We start from the raw sequence: 20982 nt of genomic DNA, 5'->3' as shown, positions 1-20982 counted from the left end.
GCTGTTCCAGCCATGGCTCACATTGTTTCTAGCGAACAGTGTCCCTTAATCTCACACACACACACACATAAATATGTATACATATACATATGTATGAGCACAAGCGCACATCACAGAACACAAAATGTACAGAAAAAAAACCCCAAAACACAACAAAAAGCAGCAGCGTAAACACACATACATAAATGCGCGTATGATAAAAATGCACTCCGGCTGCTGTTCAGCTCATGGCTCAGTTAAAGATACCATCACATTTGATTGCTCTGCACTCTCGTGTCTTTCAGGATGGATTAAGAGATGGCCTGGAAATGGTCTATTTTATACCAATAGGTGAGAGCAGAGTACAGGTCTGCTGCTGGTAACCATAGCAACTGGATCAAATGGGAAGACCAGGTACCTCGTCCGAAGCAGGGCAAATTGGACGTTCCTCGACACTTCTTCAGACTGCTCTCCAGAGACAGGGAGCAGGAGAGAGGATGCTCACACTTCTTCCCTGCCCATCCCTCCTTGCAGTCACACCTGCCACAATTACACTGGCCATGACCTGCCAAGAGAAGAGAAGAAGAGGTGGAAGAGGCAGAGAGGTAAAACATACTGGTGGCTTAGTACAGGAAATTTTCAAATAACCGAAGGGCAGCAGAAAAAAAAAAAAACAGCATTAAATGACACACCAAGCAGGGTGGAGAGCTGGATATGTTATGGAGCAGAAAAGAGGGCAAATGGGAGCTGGTGTGAAAGACGGGAGGGAGAGACAGAGAGGCATACGGGAGGTTGTAAAATTAACAAGGGGCAGGAAATGCCAGAGGTGAGAAGATGAGGGGAGCTTTGGTGTTCTTAGAACATCAGCTGAACAGACTTCTCTGTCTGGCCTTTCTAAGCTGCTGGATCACAAGCAATGGTTTTACCTGCTCTGGAATAGAGAGAGAGACAGAGAGAGAGAGAGAGAAACTGATGGAGAAATATAGGATTTAAGACATTCAAATCTGATTCGAATCTGCATTTTCTTCTACATGAAGGTATACACCAAAGGACTGTTGGCTGTGTATATGCTGGAATGTTAAGATAGATCCCCCGGTGCCAAAATTATTAGTTTATTGAATGGTACGCACAGTGGTAGCATCCATCATATTTTGTTCATTAATTTTTTTTAGAGAAATAGTGAAAAGGACAATCCCAGTCCCTCTGTCAGTCAGTTTATTGTTAAGTTATATGGAAAGAGTATCAGAAGCAGATGGTGAAGTGTTGTTGGTGTTTGCTAAGTGAAAGGAACTAAAGCCATTCAAAGGTGAAGATCAATATACATGGCACTGGCATAAACAATATTATACACAAGTGCTTGTACACTGTAAAGCACTTGCAAGTTCTCTTTTAAAGTAACAGCTTGACATTTTGGGAAATTGAGCTTATTTGCTTTCTCCCTAAGAGTTATATGAGAAGATCAATACTCCTTTCATGTCTGTTCAGTAGCTAAATATGTGGTTGGAGCCAGCAGCCTAGTTAGCTTAGCTAAGCATAAAGACTGGAGACACGGTTGAACAACAAACCCAGCTCTGTCCAAAGACAATAAAATCAACCTACTAGGACCTGTAAATCTCGGTAATTAACATGTACACGTCGTGCACTTCCACAGCCTATCTAAAGTATTATTACTGACCATGTACATCCCTTTATAGCCACAATTTACCATCTTCTAATGGCTACTTCCAGCGTGATAATGTCTTAAACTGGTTTCATGAACATGGGAATGAGTTCAGTGTTCTTCAGTGGCCTCCCCTGTCATGAGTTCCAATAGAACGCCTTTGGGATGTGGTAGAACAAGAGATTGGCAGCGTGAATGTGCAGCTGACAAATCTGCAGAACTTATGTGATGCACATTTATCCCAGTAAAACAGCAAACTTACATTTTTGGTACTTGTAGGTGGACTTTGCCACCTCTGTTCCCCCTCTATCCAGTCTTTATGCTACTTTGGCGAAAGCACACAGACGTGAGAGAGGTATCGATCCTCTCACTCATTCAAATCTTGGCAAGAAGGCAAATAAACGTACTTCCCAAAATGTTGTACTATTCCTTTAATCGCTTTTAAACAGGACTCACACACAGCTATATAAGCTGAATACTGACCTGAGCAGAAGTCATCTGTGTATCGGTCATAGGTTGCATGACAGTTCCTCTCATCACACTCACAGGTGTCTCCATGAATATCTCCCCAGTCTCCAGAGGGATCTACATCATAACAGTTACACTCCCCACACACACAGGTCCCTAACACAACCACACAGACATACATATACTGTAAATTCACATGATATTAGTTCTCTATCATAAGTTTTTTTTTTCAGCAGTATAGTCCAAATAAAGCTACAATGTGATTTAACTGAGAATCCAACTGGTCATTGGCATCTTACACAGGTGTGGTTAGGGGTGGGACAATACATTTTTCAAATTTACCAAAGGCTGCAGCCAGCAGGATAAATACTCTTTCACCTTCTGACTCATTTTTTCTTCATTTATCTATGTATCTGTCTGTCTGTCTCTCTCTCCTTCTCATTTGTCTAACATCTTAGCCAGGACATTAGCTGAGCAGCAGCCAGTGGAAATCCCATTTTCTCTTATCAGCAGTGACAGAGCATGGGGAACCCCAGGGGAGCCAGGCCAGCTGGCAAACCTGTGGGCTGTGGCTAGTGCGTGTCTGGCCCCTGGCACTAGGGTCTCCATCACCACCTTATAACCCTGGAGCCTGGGATTTTTTAGAGCCATGCACTTTTATGTCTGCCACAAATGTCACAGCTGAGCTTCACCAGAGCAGATTACAGCACCTGCACAGATGACTGTTCAAAAATGTTGTCTAAACGCTCTATAAAATTAGGAGCCCATCAGAAAATGTGTTTATATTTAACTATATTTTACCTCCCTCTCCACACACAAGGAAACATTTCTTTTCTGTGTGTCCCATGCAACCATATTATCTCTGAGTCCAATTGTTTTGATCAGGAAATCATATGTATATGCACGTATTTAGCCTCAAGCGGTTGTTATCGTTCTGACAGCATGCCAGTTTGTGTATTATTAGCTCAACTGAGGAGGCTAGGTGAACCTAACAGATGGAGGGGCTTGACAGTTTGCTGGAATGAAACAGAGTTATCTATCGGGCACTGTCAGTCAAATCGTTCACTCGTTCATCTCAGAGTGCGAGTGTGATAAAGGTTACAGTTGAGCAAAGTAAAGGAGAGAGAGAGAGAGAGAGAGAGAGAGAAGACATTTTACAGTGTCATACAAAACACTTCTCATCTCTACATCTATACAGGATGCTGACATCAAATCAAACCTTTATTATGTAGTCATCCTCCTTGATCCATTGCCTATAATCTTCAGGAATTATCTTCACAATGTTTTAAAGGAGAATTCGCTCAGAGCAGAATGGTTGCATGTTACATAGGGATGAGGGCTGAGAATTGTTCTCATTATAATCAGTACCAAATTGTCTGATTTGCAGGAATTGTTTAGCACTTGAATGAGGCAGAATGAACAGATGTTTGAATATGTTGGCACATTTTACCAAACTGGGAGCAAGGGCAAAATACAGTATTTATAATGTTTAAAGCAATGATCACAATAATGATAATGATCTTTAATGTTTCACTTACCTCAAGAAAAAAATTTGAATATCATTATTCGCCCGAGATAAGAAAATGTGCATATTATTTCATTTCATCCACTTCAAATACTGCTAAACTCTAACAAGTGGTTCCAGAACATTTACTCACAAATTTACTCACATTTACTTTTTTCCATTGTCTAACAATGAGTCAAAATAGATTGATAATAAGTACTTTCAAAAGAATCACAACACACAGTTGAGCCAATGGAGCAAGAGGAAAAAAAATGTGTTTAGGTGGATTTCAGCTAAAACCACTAACAGTATGTAATGTAAACTGACATGTTCCTTTTTAAATTGCAGACACGTTTCCTTTTCTCTTTTCTCTGGTAACTCTTGGGATCATCAGGCCTTTCCCTGCCCTTTTCTATACTAAAGAGGAGTACAAGGAGCTACTACACTATGAACACAGTCGATGGTTGTTCATGCTGTGTCAGCTGTGCACTTAGCCGTAAATCGCAGCTCAGAGATGGGGCCCTGTCCATGTAGCCTACCATTTAGCCCTACCACTTAGCCAGCCCTCAGCCAGTCCACTGTAATTAATTTTAGAGAGCTTTACTGAAATCCTGAGGGATCACTTGAGCTAGGCTAGTGAAGCTATTTCCCTGACTGCCTGTCCACCAAGCTCTGATGACTTTCAACAGAATTTACATCAAGATTTTTTTAAACCAGTGTATAATTTGTGTTTTTTCCCCTCTTTATTTCTATTTCTGTGGATGCCAAAGGTGGCTCATTTTCATCTGTGTAGTCCCAATTTGTCACATATGGATGCTTGGTCAGGACCACTTGGTACTGGCTACCCATTCTGCATCATTTTTCAATGTACAGTGTACACTACAGCATTATCAAACTTTTTTATGGTTATGTTTAGAAACTCACATTTGGTTAGGTTAGGAAAAGATTGTGGTGTGGTTGAATATAGAAAAAAAAAAAAAAAAAAAAAAAACATACTCTGTGTCTTCAAAACCAAAAGTCTGAGACCACAGTCTCTCCCTATATATGTCAGCAGGCAACAGGTAGCAGTCTGCTTTACTCGTGCATCAACTTTCAATGCAGGGAACACTAGAAATCTATTGGACATGTTAGAAAGCAATGCTAAAGAGGTCCTTACCAAGCATCTTAAAATAATACTTCCTGGCAAGAGACCACATATCCCATACCTTTTCAGTCCTACATTAAAATTAATATAGAGTTTGCGTATGATAGCTAGGTCCTTTGACTACAGTGCTAACAGATCTTTGTTTCTTAAATGATTGTCTCTGTTGTGCAGTTCTACATGTTATTCAAACAAATATTCTAAACCTGTATTTAAATGTTAATTTGCTGTAGCTGTACTTATAATAAACCAAAACAAAGACACGATAAATATTATTGATAGAGTTTCCCAGGATGTAACATGAACAATTACTAATTCCATGTATTTCTTTCCCAGTGTGTCACTACTTCCAGGACTGTGCCTTTCTTCTTCTTAATGATCTTAGATAACAGACAGGAAATGGACTTGGCCCAATTTAGAATGTTTGTTTCCTGTTTCCAAGCAACACAATTCCATGAAATTGTTATTATGATGAGACAGACTGTAATGAGTTTTGAGGCTGACAAACATAAATACACAGAACCATACAGCCATACTTATCATTCCAGTATTTTACTGCTTTGTGAATCAATGATAATAAATATTTGCATCTGCATAATGACAAAACATTTTCTGTATTTGTTATATTTTGCATATTTTATAGTCTTATATTTTATTCATATAGAATAATTTAATCATAAAATAGCAATTTTAAAATTGGAGCCCAGGCTACCAGGGCTGTATACTGGTTTGAAGCAGGTAAACAGACCTCTGTTGCTGCAGATTTTGCCATCTGGAGATGTGCATCTCCGCTTGCTTTCCCATGGGCTGATATCACATTGGAATTCACATTTGTCTCCATGCCAACCGGCAGCACAGTAACAGTTTCCACAGTAACACTGGCCATGGCCTGGAAGCAGATCAGAATGCACATGCAACAATTGATCAGTTCCTCTCTGTCAGTGGTACAGATTGACTGTCACTTAACCAGATTTGACCTCATTTAAATTACAGGTTTTGGTATACATATCACAAATCTTGATAATTTAACCCTTTTGCTAACCCAAACCAGAGAAGGTCCCCCCCTTTTTTTCCCCCAAAAATGATCATTAATTAAATTTTCATATCACATATTTTACAAATAACAATGAATGTAAGATTTGTCTCTATGCATTTATTTGGACCTGATAAGCAAACTGAATAATTTGTTTTTCAGAATTATATTATATTATAAATGTCAAATTAACACAGACAAGCAGGTAGTGGAAAACCTGTGGGGAACACAGAGAGGAGAATAACACTATTAAATGCAGTAGACATGACAGGTCAAACTATACTTAGCTTCCACTTAATCTTCAAGGACATGTAAGGCTGATATCTTTCTTATTTTAAACAGTATACATTGTATAGAGTCTGGTGATTCATGGCTACACATGGGACATAATGTTTTTGTGAACTTGAACAAACCACAAACTGACACTGTTCATTATTTGCTGTCTTGTCAGTTGGCTACAATCACTGAGTAGGTCAGAAGCTGCCTGTAGCAGAGTTTCAATGTTCCAGCTGACTTGTATGAAAATATGTGTTCATACATAGTGCCATGTCAATTCAGTGCTATATAACATTCCAAAAAAGACTGGGGAAGAAGCTAACAGGTCCCAGGCAAGAAGTTAGAATTCTCACCTGTTGATGATCGACATAGAAGACATAAATGGGCATTCTTGTATTTAATGGCAGAGCCAGTTAGCCCTTAATCACTTTCCAATTAAATCCAGTAGAGTCAGACAGCCAAGTGATGCGTCCCTAAACTCACATGATATAGTACCTATAGTCTGAAACACACCACTTTAGCATGATGAGAACATGACAGACCTGCTGTGCCCAGTTACGGCTGATATGCTATGACTGAACACGTGTTGTTCAGGGGAGGGTTAACTACACACTTCCGTAAAGCAACATCAATGTCAATGTCTATCAAATTGTGTCAGTATTCCTTTAAGTAGTCATTCAAACATAGAACCCCTCCAGTTGGTGTGACAGCAGCTGAGGCAAAAAGTCAACCTAGACAGAATGACAAAGATGGGCAGTCCTTGAATAACCATATGTTAAACTAAGGTGCCTGTGCTGTTTTTGGGAAAGGGTGAGAGTGCGAGACAGGGGCTGCGAGGCATACCTCCACACACCTCTCCGGTGTCCTCATCCAGACACTCGTTGTCGTCACACTCACAGAAACGTCCTGTCACCAGACCCCTGTTCTCTTCATTGTCACACATGCAGCTACCACAGTGGCAGGTGCCTATGGAAGATACCAGCTTTAAACATGGTTTAGGCTTATTTGTTGGATAAAGTTGAGTTTGTAGGTGTGTGTGTATGTTTACAGCATGAGGTTGTGGATGTGTGTATGCTTTGATGCAGTGCACTTTAAGACCAAAAACCCAGCTTGTTTGCAGCTGTGTACCAGAGGCGCTGCCTGTGCATCATGTGCCAACAGAGCTAGACTGGTGTCGGCCTACTGAAGGTGGTGCAGGTGTGTTTGTGTGTGTTTGTTTGTGTGTGTGTGTGTGTGTGTGCGCGCTGGGGTTTTTCAAATGATGCTCTATAGGGATTGAAGGATAGACAATTACATGCTGTGAATACATCTGCATTTCAACACACTCAAACAGGCCACATACTGTACAGTACCTGCTTTCACACACACTCACATACACACACACACACACAGGCACACAAATACATGTTTATCCTTCATTCAGCTGGAGGCATTGCGGGCCAGTGGTGAGGTTAAGCCCAGGTGGGTGAGGGGCTGTCAGTGTGTGGAAAACAACCTGAGCTCAGACATCACTTCACACTGTGTGTCTTCAGTTTTCCAATGCTTAATCATGTGTCCAGAGATAAACACAGAAACTGGGGTTGTGTGCATCAAATATGTGCTGGCTTGTGAGATTTAAGACCAAATTGAATCATCAATACTTACTTGCACTATTGTTAACTCAAGGTGTCAATCTTCCCAATGATGCTCATTCATGCATGAATTTATTAATGTATCTGTGTCAGTGAAAGAGAAATTGTTCATATGTGTGACAGCAAAGAGATCACAAGTATCTGCTTTAACTGAAAGAAATGGACACGTTTATGAGTTGTAAATAAAGGCTTTGTTATGGTTAATAATAATTACGATAATGCTTTGGTCAGTAATAAGCTATCAACAAGGACAAACTCATACTAACACAATTAAACTTCACTGCAACCTGGCAACATAAAACATGTCCTTATTAATAGCTTACTACTAGCCAGTAAAGCTTTCATAAACACCATTAGTTTAAGCCATTGGTTAGAACTTATAAAGAAAGAATGCATTGGAAAATAGTAAAAAATACAACTGTTGTGTGTGTACATTGTTATATTTGTTATATATTTGTTCAGTGCAGGTTTTTGTAAATGTTTTCCTCGGACTCATTGTTTATATACACACGAGTGGGTATGTGTGTGTGTGTGTGTGTGTGTGTGGTCGCGTTACCTCTGTTGGAGCAAACCACCCCCTGTGGGTTTTTGCAGAGCGCTTTGCTCTTCTTGCTTGGTAGGTTACACTCTTCCTGGAACTGGCAGGCATCTCCGAACCAGCCTTCGTCACACTCACACATCCCACAGTCACAGTAGCCGCGGTCTAAAGGGAAACACAACACACCACATGCTGTTTATTAATGCTGAAAAGCATGCCCGTCACAGGTCCTTCAAATCGCTCTATAAACACAAGGACACGCTAAGTGTTTTGTTTAATGAATATGATGTACAGGAAGTAGACTTTTTAAATTAATTTGCCCCTTGACTCTTAATTATTATAACAGACCAATTGTATTCCCAAGTGACTTTTTTAATGGGTGTGAAATATCATACATTTCCCTTGAGATGCATGTGTGCAGACATTTATAGTAAGCTTGCAGACAGTCAGTATATTTTTAAGTCTTAAACCTTTTTGTTACAACTTATCAGGATGATATACTAGCTTTGCCATCAATCACTCAGTGAGAGCACTACCCTGTTTATTGTTCAGGGGACCTACACAGGCAGTTTGGCGTCACTATTTCTCATCATTCTGATGGCCACAGTGAGCAATATGAAAAACAGGAGGAATCATATGATGCAAAAGAGGGCTGTTGACAAGTTATTATAAATGTTGCTCCTATTGCATTTAGCAGCATGGGGCCTTGTATGTCACACTCAATCATTCTCCTGACTCGTTCATCATGTAAATGTGGTGTCCTTTTCAAGGGCTATCCATCAGTCATTAACAACAGGCTAGTCCCTTGTCTCTCCTCATTATCGATACATCTCAGGGGACACTGGGGAACAATTATGAGAAATGGAAGAGTATGGAAAGTGCACTTCATGGAAAGCTGCACCACAGAGACATTACAATTGTGAGGAAAATAAATTGATGAAAAACAAAAAAATCTCAAACTCCCATATAATTGTTGTCATATGAACTGTTTTCTCATCCAGACTTACTGTACCCCTCTGGGTGCTGAGACTGTCAAACTGCACAAGTTGTTTTCCAGTAATTAATGATTCTGTAATGTCACATTAAAAAAAAATCTACTGTTGACCACAGCCACTTTACATTTCTTGCTATTATATTGCTGTTATCATTTAATTTTTCAGTACACACTCAGCACAGACTTATGGAGATAATCTGAATCAGATTAAAGCATTCATTTTGTTTATTATCATTTCCGTTTTGCAGATGAGAACTCCAACACAATGTCTGTAAAACAGAATTAGATTAAAGTCCCTACCAACTTAATTCAGCAGACTATTACAAAGTCACTGCCACCCACTAGCCCCCATTAATCTCTGCTTGACAATCACTCCGACATATAAAACGGCCCCTCTTTGTCTGCTGGGGGAAAGTTTATGTGTGTGGGAAGGTGGTTGTTTGTCGACAGTTTATCTTTCCTGGTGTTTCCAAAGCAGTAATTCTCTGTGACTTGGGGGTGTCAAGGTCCTTCCTGCACTCCTCCGACAGACACGTGCACCCAGCCAATCAGGTCCCAACCTAGTTCACAAATACATCCAATGGGGGTCAGAGAGAGAGGATGCATCTGTGCTAGCAATCAATGGCAGTAATAACAGGTGATGCAGCATTACCATGATTAACTGCCGACAGGGAGAGGATGGTGAATCATGCAGCAACCTTATTTTAGATTTGAATTAAATTTGTTCTGGCTTAATGATAAAGAAGGTGTAATATTGACAGGGACAAAACAAGAAAACAAGTTTGTATGGAACACAATAATTTAATTTAATCTTTTAATTTTATTTATACACTTCGTGAAAAAGAAAGTACAGCCTATTTGAGTTATGGTTTTATGTATCAGGACATAATAAAAAGTAATCTGGTCTTAAAATGAGGTAAATACAACCTCAGATGAATAATGGCACATGACGTGTTAAAACTAAGCCAAAATGCAGAAGCAGTGTGTGAAGAATTAAGTACACCCTTACTTCTTCCACAGGAATTAAGTAAGTAGCAGCCGGGTGCTGCTAATCACATGCCAATGAGGGACAAGTATGGCTTGTTTGGAAGGTTTGTCAGGAAAATGCCTCCTCTTTCTAAAAAGAACATGGCAGCCTGGCTTAAGTTTGCAAAGTTCCATCTGAACAAACCGCAAAACTTCTGGAGTAATGCTCTTTGGACAGACAAGACCGAAGTGGACAGGTTTGGCCATAATGCAGAGTGCCTTGTTTGGCGAAAACCAACTGATAAAGTCATACTGAAACGATTACTTCAAGTTATCGCTGATAAAGGTGGTTCTACAAGCTATTGAATCATGGGGTGTGCTTAGTTTTTCACACATGGCTCCATTTTGGCTTCATTTTTGTTAAATAAATAATGACACACTGGAATCTGTTGTGTGTTGTTTTACACTCTGAGGTTAGATTTAAATAATTTTAGGACCAGATAAGGACCAGATGATTTTTGTAAATTGTATGTAAAACCATAGAATTCAAACAGGGTGTACTTTCTTTTTCACATGACTGTAAAGCGCCAATTCATAAAGTTATCTCAGGGCACTTTTCATATAGAGCAGGTCTAGACCATATTCTCAGCAATATTATTTACAGAGACCCAACAATTCCCACCCAACAACAAGAACCACAATAATAGTAGTAGTAGTAATAGTACAGGTGGTGGTGGTGGTGGTAGTAGTAGTAGCAGTGTGTGTTGTGCAGGATCATGGGGACAGTAGGTGGTTTGCAGTCACAGAGCCAGTCCTGGTTAAATGTATGTGCCAAAAGTAATTTACTGTCCGTGAACTGGAAACACCTACATCACTTACATTTGAGTCAATCTTGGGGCTATTCTGAGATTTCAGAGCAGATTCAATTATACACAAACCTATAACTCACTACACTACATTACATATTGCAAATCTAAAAACTCCCCGAGACTGTTTGTGCTCATTTATTACTTGCACTTGATGTTTCCTCTCCAAATGACATTTCCTCACTTACTTTGTTTGGATCATATTCTCCACAACATGATACTCATTTCAGTGATTAATTATTCCTACGTGCTTTCCTCTCCCTGTGGGTTGTGGAGCGTGAAACGACAGCACGTCAGCTCATGTTCTGTGGAAAGGATCTAGGAGACACCTGTCTCAGGTAATAACTCACTCTCTGTACGTGCTGTCCTCAGGACGAGGAACTCCTGCTTTCATTGTTCTAGTTTCTACAATTCTTCACCTAGACATTCAGTTGTCAACTCTGGTGACTCCATAGTGTTGTTATACCTTAACAGATTTTTTTTTTTTTAAACTCACTCTGGCCAGGATCACAAGATAATGCTCAAGATTACAGCTTGCAATGTGCAGTGTGATTCTTTCCAATTTACAGTGTCATTGGGTGTACCAGATACATTCGTGTACGTACAAGGGAACACAATGTGAAGTAAATCTTGTAACTTAATACCACTTACCAAGACTTGAAGGGTAAACAAACAACATAGTTTCTTTTGGTAGCTTTGGTGCACTTACTACATAGCTACAGGGTTTATTTGTGTTTTTACTTTATGAACAGATATCCAGAAAAAAGAGTATTATATCATTATATAACATATTATTGGGTATGTTGTAAAGTAGGGCTACCTCTGGGGGACTTACAGGGGACCTCGGACGCATCTGCCATTCACGTCATCAGCAAACATCATTGGTGGATGAGGTGCAAGGTTTATTTTTCCAGATTGTTTCTCCCTCATTTCCTAACTTCACAGCTTGTTCCCTTATACCAACAGGTATGCATCAGTATCAGCTGTACTGGTGCCCCATTCCTACAAAAAAATGACACTGTAATTTAGCAATAATTAGTGTACACTGTATGTTGTGGGCCATAATGTAAAGCATTACCAATCACAGCAATGTAGACACAGGTTTTGGATCAAAATTGCCTTTTACTAGCAGACTTGGAGAGACTTGAGTAGCTCTTTCTCCTTGCAGCCCACGCTGGAATCATTAGGTGACTCACCACACAAGCACACTGCCTAGCAAAGCTCAGAATATCTAAGTGAGAGCACATCAAAATATGTACTAGAAAAAGAAGAATGCAGAGATGAACAATTTAATGGGCTGTAATGGCTCAAGGACTGCATTCCAAAGTGGGTCCCTATTTGCTGTTTTTTTCTCTCTCTCTCTCTCTCTTAGGAAATTAGCAGATATTATGCATTAAATCTATTAGTCGCTTTGGACAGACTGCCATCAGTGAGTTGTTCTCCTATGATTAGTTTATATCATCTGTCCATAATGTGTCCTTATTGGAAACAGCTTCACAAGCTTATGTAATGCTGAGGGAAAATGCATCTGGGTGAGTTTGATTTGGAACAGCGCCGGCCAAACTGGCTTCTCATGTGCTGCTGACATAAAACCCCCTTGGGTGGGATCTTCTCTGGCTCTGGCAGGGGGCACAGAGGCTAAGGGCTGAGCAGGGAAAGAACAGAGGCTCTGAAAACCCATGGCCTGAGAGAGAGGGAGAACGAGAGAGAGAGAGAGAGAGAACAGGAGAGAGGGAGAGAGAAAAAGGTAGAGAGGCTAAAATGTGTTTTCCTGACAGAACTCCAAAACAACCATCCATCAGGGGGAAAAGTGTTTTCACTCACATTCTTGCACCTCCCCATTTCAGCTGTTCCTTTGAGATAGGGGGAGAAGGACACACATATGATAAAGTCTGGCAGAATCATAAAGTTTCAGATTGTTCTGGATTGCACACTTGCTTGGCTCTCTGCCTCAGTTCACATCAGTGAAAGCTGGGGGGATGGTAGCTGTTACCAGAGATGCAGAACCACTGACTTGTGTTTGATTTATTTAGCTCCAGTTAAGACTGAACTCAGAGATGATTGCTCACTAAGGGGCTCAACTGTAATATAATGGTCTAATGCTACTCACTATTGTAGCAGTAATTGCTAACAAGTTGATTATACAGTGTTTTTTTTTTTTTTCACTGGGACAATGCAAGCCTGCAGTGCCCTGAGCCACCCTCTGTGTTTCTGACAATGGAAAAAGACTATATAGTAAATCAGAGAGAAGCACAGCCTGTCTGAACACACACCAGAGGAAAACACTTTGCTCAGTTCAGCACAGACAGGGAGGAGAGTGAGAGAGAGCAGAGGGAAAGTAAAGGGAGAGAGGTCTTACGTGGCTCATTCAATGAGGGAAGAAAAGAAGGAAGGCTGCGAAAAAAGAGAATGGAAACACTTGTCATTTTGACTTTCATTTATCACAACAGGGGAGTTAGTGCAGAAATCACATAAATACAAAATAACCTCGAAAACTTTTAGTATCCATTCAAACAATTAAAAACAGGGCTAAATATTCTACTTGAAAACTTCAGAAATTATCACAGGTTATGTTTCTCATGTACTGCAGTTTATTTTCAGAATGGGATAGGGGAAACAGAACTAGGAGGTTTAAACACAGTCAGAAACAAACAGCAGACTGAAATGACAGGAATGAGTTTTGCACAGTTGGTGAACAGATGTTGGTCCAGGTCATCATCCCATTGCTCTGCTACAATATGGGATGTGCCAGAGGGAGGAGAAACATGTGAGTGACAGCATCAGTGCCTTGTGTCAAGCCTACAACATCAACACTTACTGAACAAAAATGGTTCTGGGCAGTTTTTTGAGATCTTTTACAAATACCTTCCACTATAATGTGATGGAATGGATGGCATTTTTAGTTTTATTATGGGACCTGCCATGGTAATGCACAATATTACTGGCAATTCTTTTGTTCAAAGATCAAGCAGTGTACCATGGTACTGACACAGAATAAAAAATTAACTTGGTATTACCCAAAATTGTTTTTGCTATTTTTCCACCCAATCAGTTCAAAGCATCACATTGCAGTAGTCCCATCATGCTCACATTAGACTCTATAGGTCTAAATTCAGTGGTACTGGTAATTTAACTGAGACACTTCACATGTGCTGGATTCCAAAACAGGACCAAAAGAAACTAAAGGTTTAATGACAGAGTATCCTATCAACTATTATTCTGCGATCAAAAAATAATGCAACACAAAATAAGAAAATATTGCATTTTTTTCCTCAGAATAAAATGCCAAGGAGATCTTCAGGAGATTTTCATCTGATTTTCATCTGATCCTCTAATCATTCCTAAAGGGAACAGGAATATTTTTGTATATAAACTGCCCACATATGCTTCTATGATGCCTCCATCCCAGTGTGGATTGGGAAAGAACACCCTGGGCAGTTTCATATGTACATCTATGTACAGATATATGTACAGAGCTTCTAGTTCAGTTGACTTGAATATCTATTGATTGCATCCATAAGAAATCTGTGCAACACCGTGCACCACCTGCAGTATAGTTTTAAAAAATATTGTTATTCAATATTGCAGTACCATATTGCTCAGATCTAAAATAAAATGTATCATCCTGAGCATCTTTGTCCAGCTTGACTTGTTGCTTTGACTGAGAAGATCTGAATTAGTCCATATTTATCTGATGAATGCCATCCAAGGTAAAAGAACGACTCCACGCCAAGAAAGCTAATGTTTTTGGAAAGGAAAAACACACAGTTTATCCCTAAGGAGAAAAATCTATTGGATCTTATCAGTGGGCAGTTGTGAGAGGCAGAGATAAGAGAGCCGCAGGGAGAGAAATTGGCTGCTGATTTCAGACAGCAGACCATGCATGCTGCATGGGCCATTGAGCAGTTGGGGGAGGAGGTGTATTCTTCTCAATATGCTTTGAGTATAATGGCTGGACCCCATATGCACATGGGCATATGACTGTGTGAGTATGTGGCTGGTTATGCGTATTTGGGTGCACACATGAGTGTTACACTGTGTGTGTGTGTGTGTGTGTGTGTGTCTATGCGTATACTGTGTGTCTGGGTGTGAAAACTCATTCCTCTCCTGATGCATCTAGGTTCCATTTGCAGCCTGCGTACCAGTGAGTGAAACCCCATTATCAGGCTGAGGCAGGGCCTTTTCACTCCAGACTGCTGAACCATAATGAGCTTCTCACAGCAGCCAACTTGTCTACCCAAATAAATCACTCCACCCCTTACGTGCACGCACACACACGCACACATATCTCCATTAAACCCTGACACTCATAGCCCAGTGACTACAGAGGACACAAAGATGAGGATTCTTTTTCCTTACATCAACATACAGGGATCAGCTGCTCAACTAATGTCTGCCAAGTCAAAACCTTAAAAATAAATTATAAATCTTTGTGGAGCCAAGGCAGACTGCAGGGTCAGATGAAAATTCTCAGTGGGCTAATCAATAGGAGCAGTCCCTTTCATGTACATGGAATAATTTCATTCATTGTTTATGAAAAAAAAAAAGCAGCCTTAACAAAAACAACATCAAGTGCAAAAATGACCATGAAGTTAAATCTGCACAGTTTCAACAAGAACTGAACATTGTAGCCTTGGTGAAAGTAGGATTTACTGCAGCAGTGTTATATTAGACTGCATTCATTGTAGATAGGTGTACCTACTAAACAAGCGAGTGTAAAATCAATCAAAACAATTACTTTTCCCTTTTATATTAACTTGTCTGATTACGTCCAGGCTGCTCAACAAACTTTGTAAAGTTAATCATAACAACTGAGCAACCAAGTTCCTTCTAACCACAGAACTAGCCTTTTGTTCTAATATGTGAGACTCTGCGTTCTTGGAAAAATTAATGTGGAAAGTAGAGACTATCTCACAAGACAACATGTTGTTGAGTGTGGATGCACGCTCACGTATACTCCCCTGAGAACTTGTAAAATTTCATGCAACGGGCTAAGTTCAAAGCTGTACCTCCCAGCAAAAGTTAATGCCTCGGTAACGTATGTGAACCAACCAGCTGTCTATTACCAGTGAAAACCTTTGAAGTTCTGCCAAGGTGATGTGGCTTCTCAAAAACACAATACTGCACTCTCTGTTTCGGCAATAAAGTAAGAAACACAGATGAAACCAAAATACCCAAAATCCCCTCCAAGTCTGTGAAATATACTTTTCTTTATCTGAAGTTGTATCAGACAAATGAATAAATTAAATTTCAATAAATTTAATTTAAATAAATTTAGTTTTAGTTTTGGATTATACTTTTAAGCATCCTGTTCTTTCTAGCACCTGGCTCAGACAGATGCTAAACATCAGCTGGAGAGTCCTTTCGCCAAGCTTCTCTGATGTAAGCCCACACTGAGGAGATCTGTTACATGATATACTGACCCATCACCAACAACCGTAACCAAGTAGTTTAGAATATGTGGCGCTATGTGCCTTTTATTGGTTAGTATACCAATAAAAGAACAGAGAACAATGTTATGACATCTTTGACTGGCTATAACACCAAACCATCTGTTTACCTGTGTGTAACCAGACGGGCTATATGTGTCAATACATGCATCATTGCACGCACCATTGCAAGTTTTCCCGTTATGTGCAGCACAGACCCAGTCATGGCACTCGCAGCGAGGCCCATAGAACTTCCCTGGATCAGTGGCCTCGCAGATGCAGATGCCGCAGTCGCATTTGCCCCTCCCACTGCAGACCTTGCCATCGGGTGTCCGGCATCGGCGCAGGGATGACTCTGTGGACAGTTTACACACACCACCCACCTGGCTGGTGAAAAAGAAACAAGGGTCAGCTGTTCTGCGGCCTCGCAAACTCCTGAGTTCAAGGATCAAGTGTGCTACCACCTGTTTCTGTTTGATATACAAAATACCAACAATGTCTTCCTTCATATAACAAAAAATGAACCAGTCGAGATGTTTGGAATGTTTTCCTGTGAACATTTTAATTTAGCTGCAAGGTTTAGGAAAAGATTGTGATTTGGGTTAGAATAAGTACTTCCTAAGGGTTAGAGGACTTTTGCCATCATGGTTACAATAATAAACAGGTGGTCGAGGTTGTGGGAGGGTCACGGATAAAAGAAACAACAGCGTTTTCACATGAGCAATGAACAGTATGTCCCCTAACTTATTCATTTGCTCCCTTCATGGATTACTTGAGCTGCCACAGGTCGCCTGACAGTGAAATGTAACTATGGGTTGTAAGAAGCTGCTTGCACAGATGGGATTGTGGGATTGAGGACAGTATTGTTTGGGTCCATATCAAGAAAACACAGACACCTTTCAAAAACACACAGACATACACAGAAACTCACAGAAACAGAACATGCAGATTTAATCTAATAATTCAAATTACACAGAAACAGCTTCAACTTTCATGGAGCACATTTCAGCAGCTGTTGCTGGGTTTCGTTTTTGCTCCATGGGGTCTCTCGGTGAGATTTGTTTCATTTGGATGCTGTCTGACATTCTTTTTCTATTCCTGCCCTCTCTTGATATCGGCCAGCTGTCCAGTTTGGGAACAGTAGACGCATTTCAAACAATCAACAGATAAAGGGTTCCTGACACTCCCTTTAAAATCAAATACAGAATGTGTGTGTTCCATGCATCATGGGGAGGTTGTACAAGTTTCATTTCACACAGGCTTTGCCCACTGATGGCCTTTTGAGGCTTTACCAAACTCTTTTGTTGAGGAGTGCACTGAATTGTGAATATATCTGCTAATCAGGATGAGCCCTTGTCCTTTACCATGACAACAACATGGCATCAGATGACTTTCTGTGGTCAAGTGTGACCTTCTACTATTTTACACTGCCCTGTCCTGCTCCAGCCTCAGCCAGTCTTCATCAGGATTGGTGTGTCTGCTGTGTACTGCTGCTGTCATGGCTCTTTGATTTGTAGGACAATTCAGTCTCAGCAACATGGGACTACAGAAGATGGCAAGGGAGACAATAATAGTGGATATCTTCTACCCATTTCAGGCTCCACTATCTCACTTACTGCCCCAACCTGGATTCCTGGAATCTCGTCTGATTTTTTGGCACTGGGAGCCTTGTCTAACTGTAGCTTAGTTAAGCTAAGAAAGTGGGGCATGTCAATTGCTGAGGGCCTGATTAACTGCCAGTGCTGACAGCAACAGAAAATACATTTACATTTTTGGTAGTAAGTTCAACTGAATTTTAACAGATGTGCTCCATGTCTACTGTAGGATGTGCTCCATGTCTACACACACACACTCACCCCTAGCAAGGCATGTATGTATTTAACCATCTAGTGTGGCTAGGCTACTGAGGAAATTCCCTCAAACCACTGTCTGTTAAGTTTGTCAATGGCACTGACCTTGGTAATGTAAATGGGCAGTTTGTGCTCCCTGTGGGTTGAACTGACCTGCATGCCCATTTAGAAGGATTAAAAATAGTGGCAGACTTAATTCAAATCCATCTCTTGTACCTAAAAACAACAGGTGTTCTTTTATTGTCTGCGGCAGTGCAACTTAAACCATCTTTCTCTCCTGTCATACGGGAAACAATATCAGAGAAGCAGAGGCCTGATCGATATTGTTTTATCTCATAGTCTTATTCGCTCATATCCACTTTCTGAATGTTTTAAAAGTATTAAATGAGCTGTTTTCAGTGCTGTTCTATGGTTGGCTTAATTTAATTTAGCTTTATTTAGTTTAAATTTTTGAACACATCAGAACAATCAGTCTTTGGCCCCCAAACACATCATGTGAGCTCCTATTTCAATATCAAAAAATCAACCTGTGTTGTTCCCAGGGGGCTTTTTGTCCCCTGAACCACAGGAAGCATAACCTTCATTACTGACTGTTTCACACCTACAGTTTTTCTCACCATCAGATTGCCATGAAGACAGACCTTGTAAACAAACAAGGCAAAGATAATCTACATATGTACAGGGAAAACAGGGAAACACTGTGATCAGTACAATTGTAAGGAATTACTGCTTTAAGTGGTAAAGCATGTGTGGGTTTGCTACTGTTGTCCAATAAATACAACACACTGTACAGCAGGACATCCACAATACGATCATTACGCAGGCATTGTGCACCTGCTTGGAGTAAACACCCCCACTGCAGTGTGAGTTAAGTTTAAATCACATGGTAACATTTACAGTTCTGCTGACAGGGGCTCCACTGTAAAAGGCCAAAATAAACAGAAAGTTAACCTGAAATTCATTTTTCACATTCATATTTTAGCCAATTCCTTGGACAGACGTCATGTCATTCTCTTGATTATGACGAAGTGTGAAAAAATCTAAAGGTTTTACAAGATTAGGAGTTAAGTTGAATATTGTTCATTTTTAGAAAAAAGCTAAATTAAGTACTATATAGTACAAAAGGTCACTATTTGCAGTGACACAGTTTTTGTATAAATGAGGTTTATATTGATGGTTATTCTCCTTATTTAATTTTGTTTGTGCCACAATAATTGCTCAGCAAAGCTTTTGAATACATAACCACTGCTCCAGCCAAATGTCACTGTAGCTTCTTTTGCACCAAAGCTATGACCACAAAAGCTGTCATAACATAGTATTTCATGTCAGTGTGTGTTAAGTGTCCAAATGAAAGTTAACAAATGTTCTTAAGTTTTAAAAAAGTACTATGCATTGTTAAATAACAAAACCAAAGAAGCAGACTTTTACCCTATATGACTTGGCATGCAGCAGTGTGACATTTGGCAAGTAAACCTGCATAAAGAAACTGCTCAGAAAACTGCAAGTGCAAACTACATGTATAGGCACTCCTAAACTTTTCCACATCGTGCCTTCCAAATGTTGTCTTTGTCAGCAAAACTCTGCACCTCCCTCCTCTTTCTTGCTCTCCAGGCTACCCCAAAATAAACAAGAAAAAAAAAAAAAAACAAAGCTGTGTGGAAACTCACCTCACCGATTGTAACAAAGTTTCCTCCACGGCAGAGAGCAGAATCAGAAACAACGGCACTAACATGGACTGTCCCAAAACCTCAGTGTGCATGTTTAAATCCCACAGAAACCTGAAGTAAAGTAGCTTGAAGGAATTTCCCAATCTTTCTCTCCTTAAACAGACAAGACAGGAAGAGAGAGTGAGAGGAAAAAGAAAAGGAGAGAAGGAGAGAAAGAGCAGCAGGCTGGCCTGAACTGGCTCAATCCCTCCAGAGGCCAACAGTCCTCTCCATACAAGTGCCTTTGATTAGTCTTGACTCTCAGACACAGTCCTGGGCAGGAGCTGGAGTGGGGAAAACTGCCAAAATGAAAAGTTAAGTCACCAGTTTGAGATGTAATTAGAAGCAGACTGTTTTTTTTTTTTTTTTTTGGTTCACTTTTTTCCCCTTCGTTTTCCAGATGATCTCTCTATGCTGCTATAGTTGTTTCTATATTTCCTTTTGATGCTGTTAATAATACACAAGAACTAAAATCAATCCCTGCCTCTAATAGGCCTTTTACCCAGAATACATCTTAACATGTAATAGTAGGAAAAGCACAAGTGTGAATATGATGGCTGAACCCATTCAGCTGCCTTGAATTCAGGATCCTGTGCTACTGTGCATGATGGCTCTCTGTCACTCTGTTACTAACACTTGAATGTAGAGGAGCTTTTGTTATTAGTAACATGTGTTTTTCCCATCATAAAAAGTCAAAATTTCTGCTGTGAAAAAGGCCAGTATATCATAACAACAAACAATAGTGAGTAAAATGTGCTCAGGAATAATGATACACATTTTGAATCTGATCTAAAACTTAAATGCAAAAATTTAATTCCTATAGATCTCAAGAAACCCATTACTGACTAAATGGCTTTTAAAATAGCTACAGAATCATGGGAGTAATCTGCTGCAAACTTTTGTATGCTGTTGCCCATGAACAATGAACCAAACGAGTACGA

At 40.1% G+C, this 20982-nt stretch overlaps 1 protein-coding gene across 1 annotated transcript in view; it reads right to left on the bottom strand.

The window, feature by feature from the left end:
- The window catches only part of itgbl1 (integrin, beta-like 1), a 39658-nt gene extending 19359 nt beyond the window's left edge, over positions 1–20299 (bottom strand). Inside the window, exons 1-7 of the mRNA XM_018702670.2 lie at positions 20003–20299; positions 16670–16872; positions 8249–8395; positions 6905–7027; positions 5501–5641; positions 2123–2263; positions 398–544 (exon numbers count right to left, since the gene is read on the bottom strand). Coding sequence (XP_018558186.1) covers positions 398–544; positions 2123–2263; positions 5501–5641; positions 6905–7027; positions 8249–8395; positions 16670–16872; positions 20003–20094 — 994 coding nt within the window. The 5' untranslated portion in view covers positions 20095–20299. The remainder of the gene's footprint in view (positions 1–397; positions 545–2122; positions 2264–5500; positions 5642–6904; positions 7028–8248; positions 8396–16669; positions 16873–20002) is intronic.
- Between the last annotated feature and the right edge of the window lie 683 nt (positions 20300–20982).

This window comes from Lates calcarifer, linkage group LG1, assembly GCF_001640805.2.
Source record: "Lates calcarifer isolate ASB-BC8 linkage group LG1, TLL_Latcal_v3, whole genome shotgun sequence".
Classification (NCBI taxonomy): domain Eukaryota; kingdom Metazoa; phylum Chordata; class Actinopteri; family Centropomidae; genus Lates; species Lates calcarifer.
Note: the sequence above shows the minus strand (reverse complement) of the source record. Positions and strands in the feature narration are given on the sequence as shown.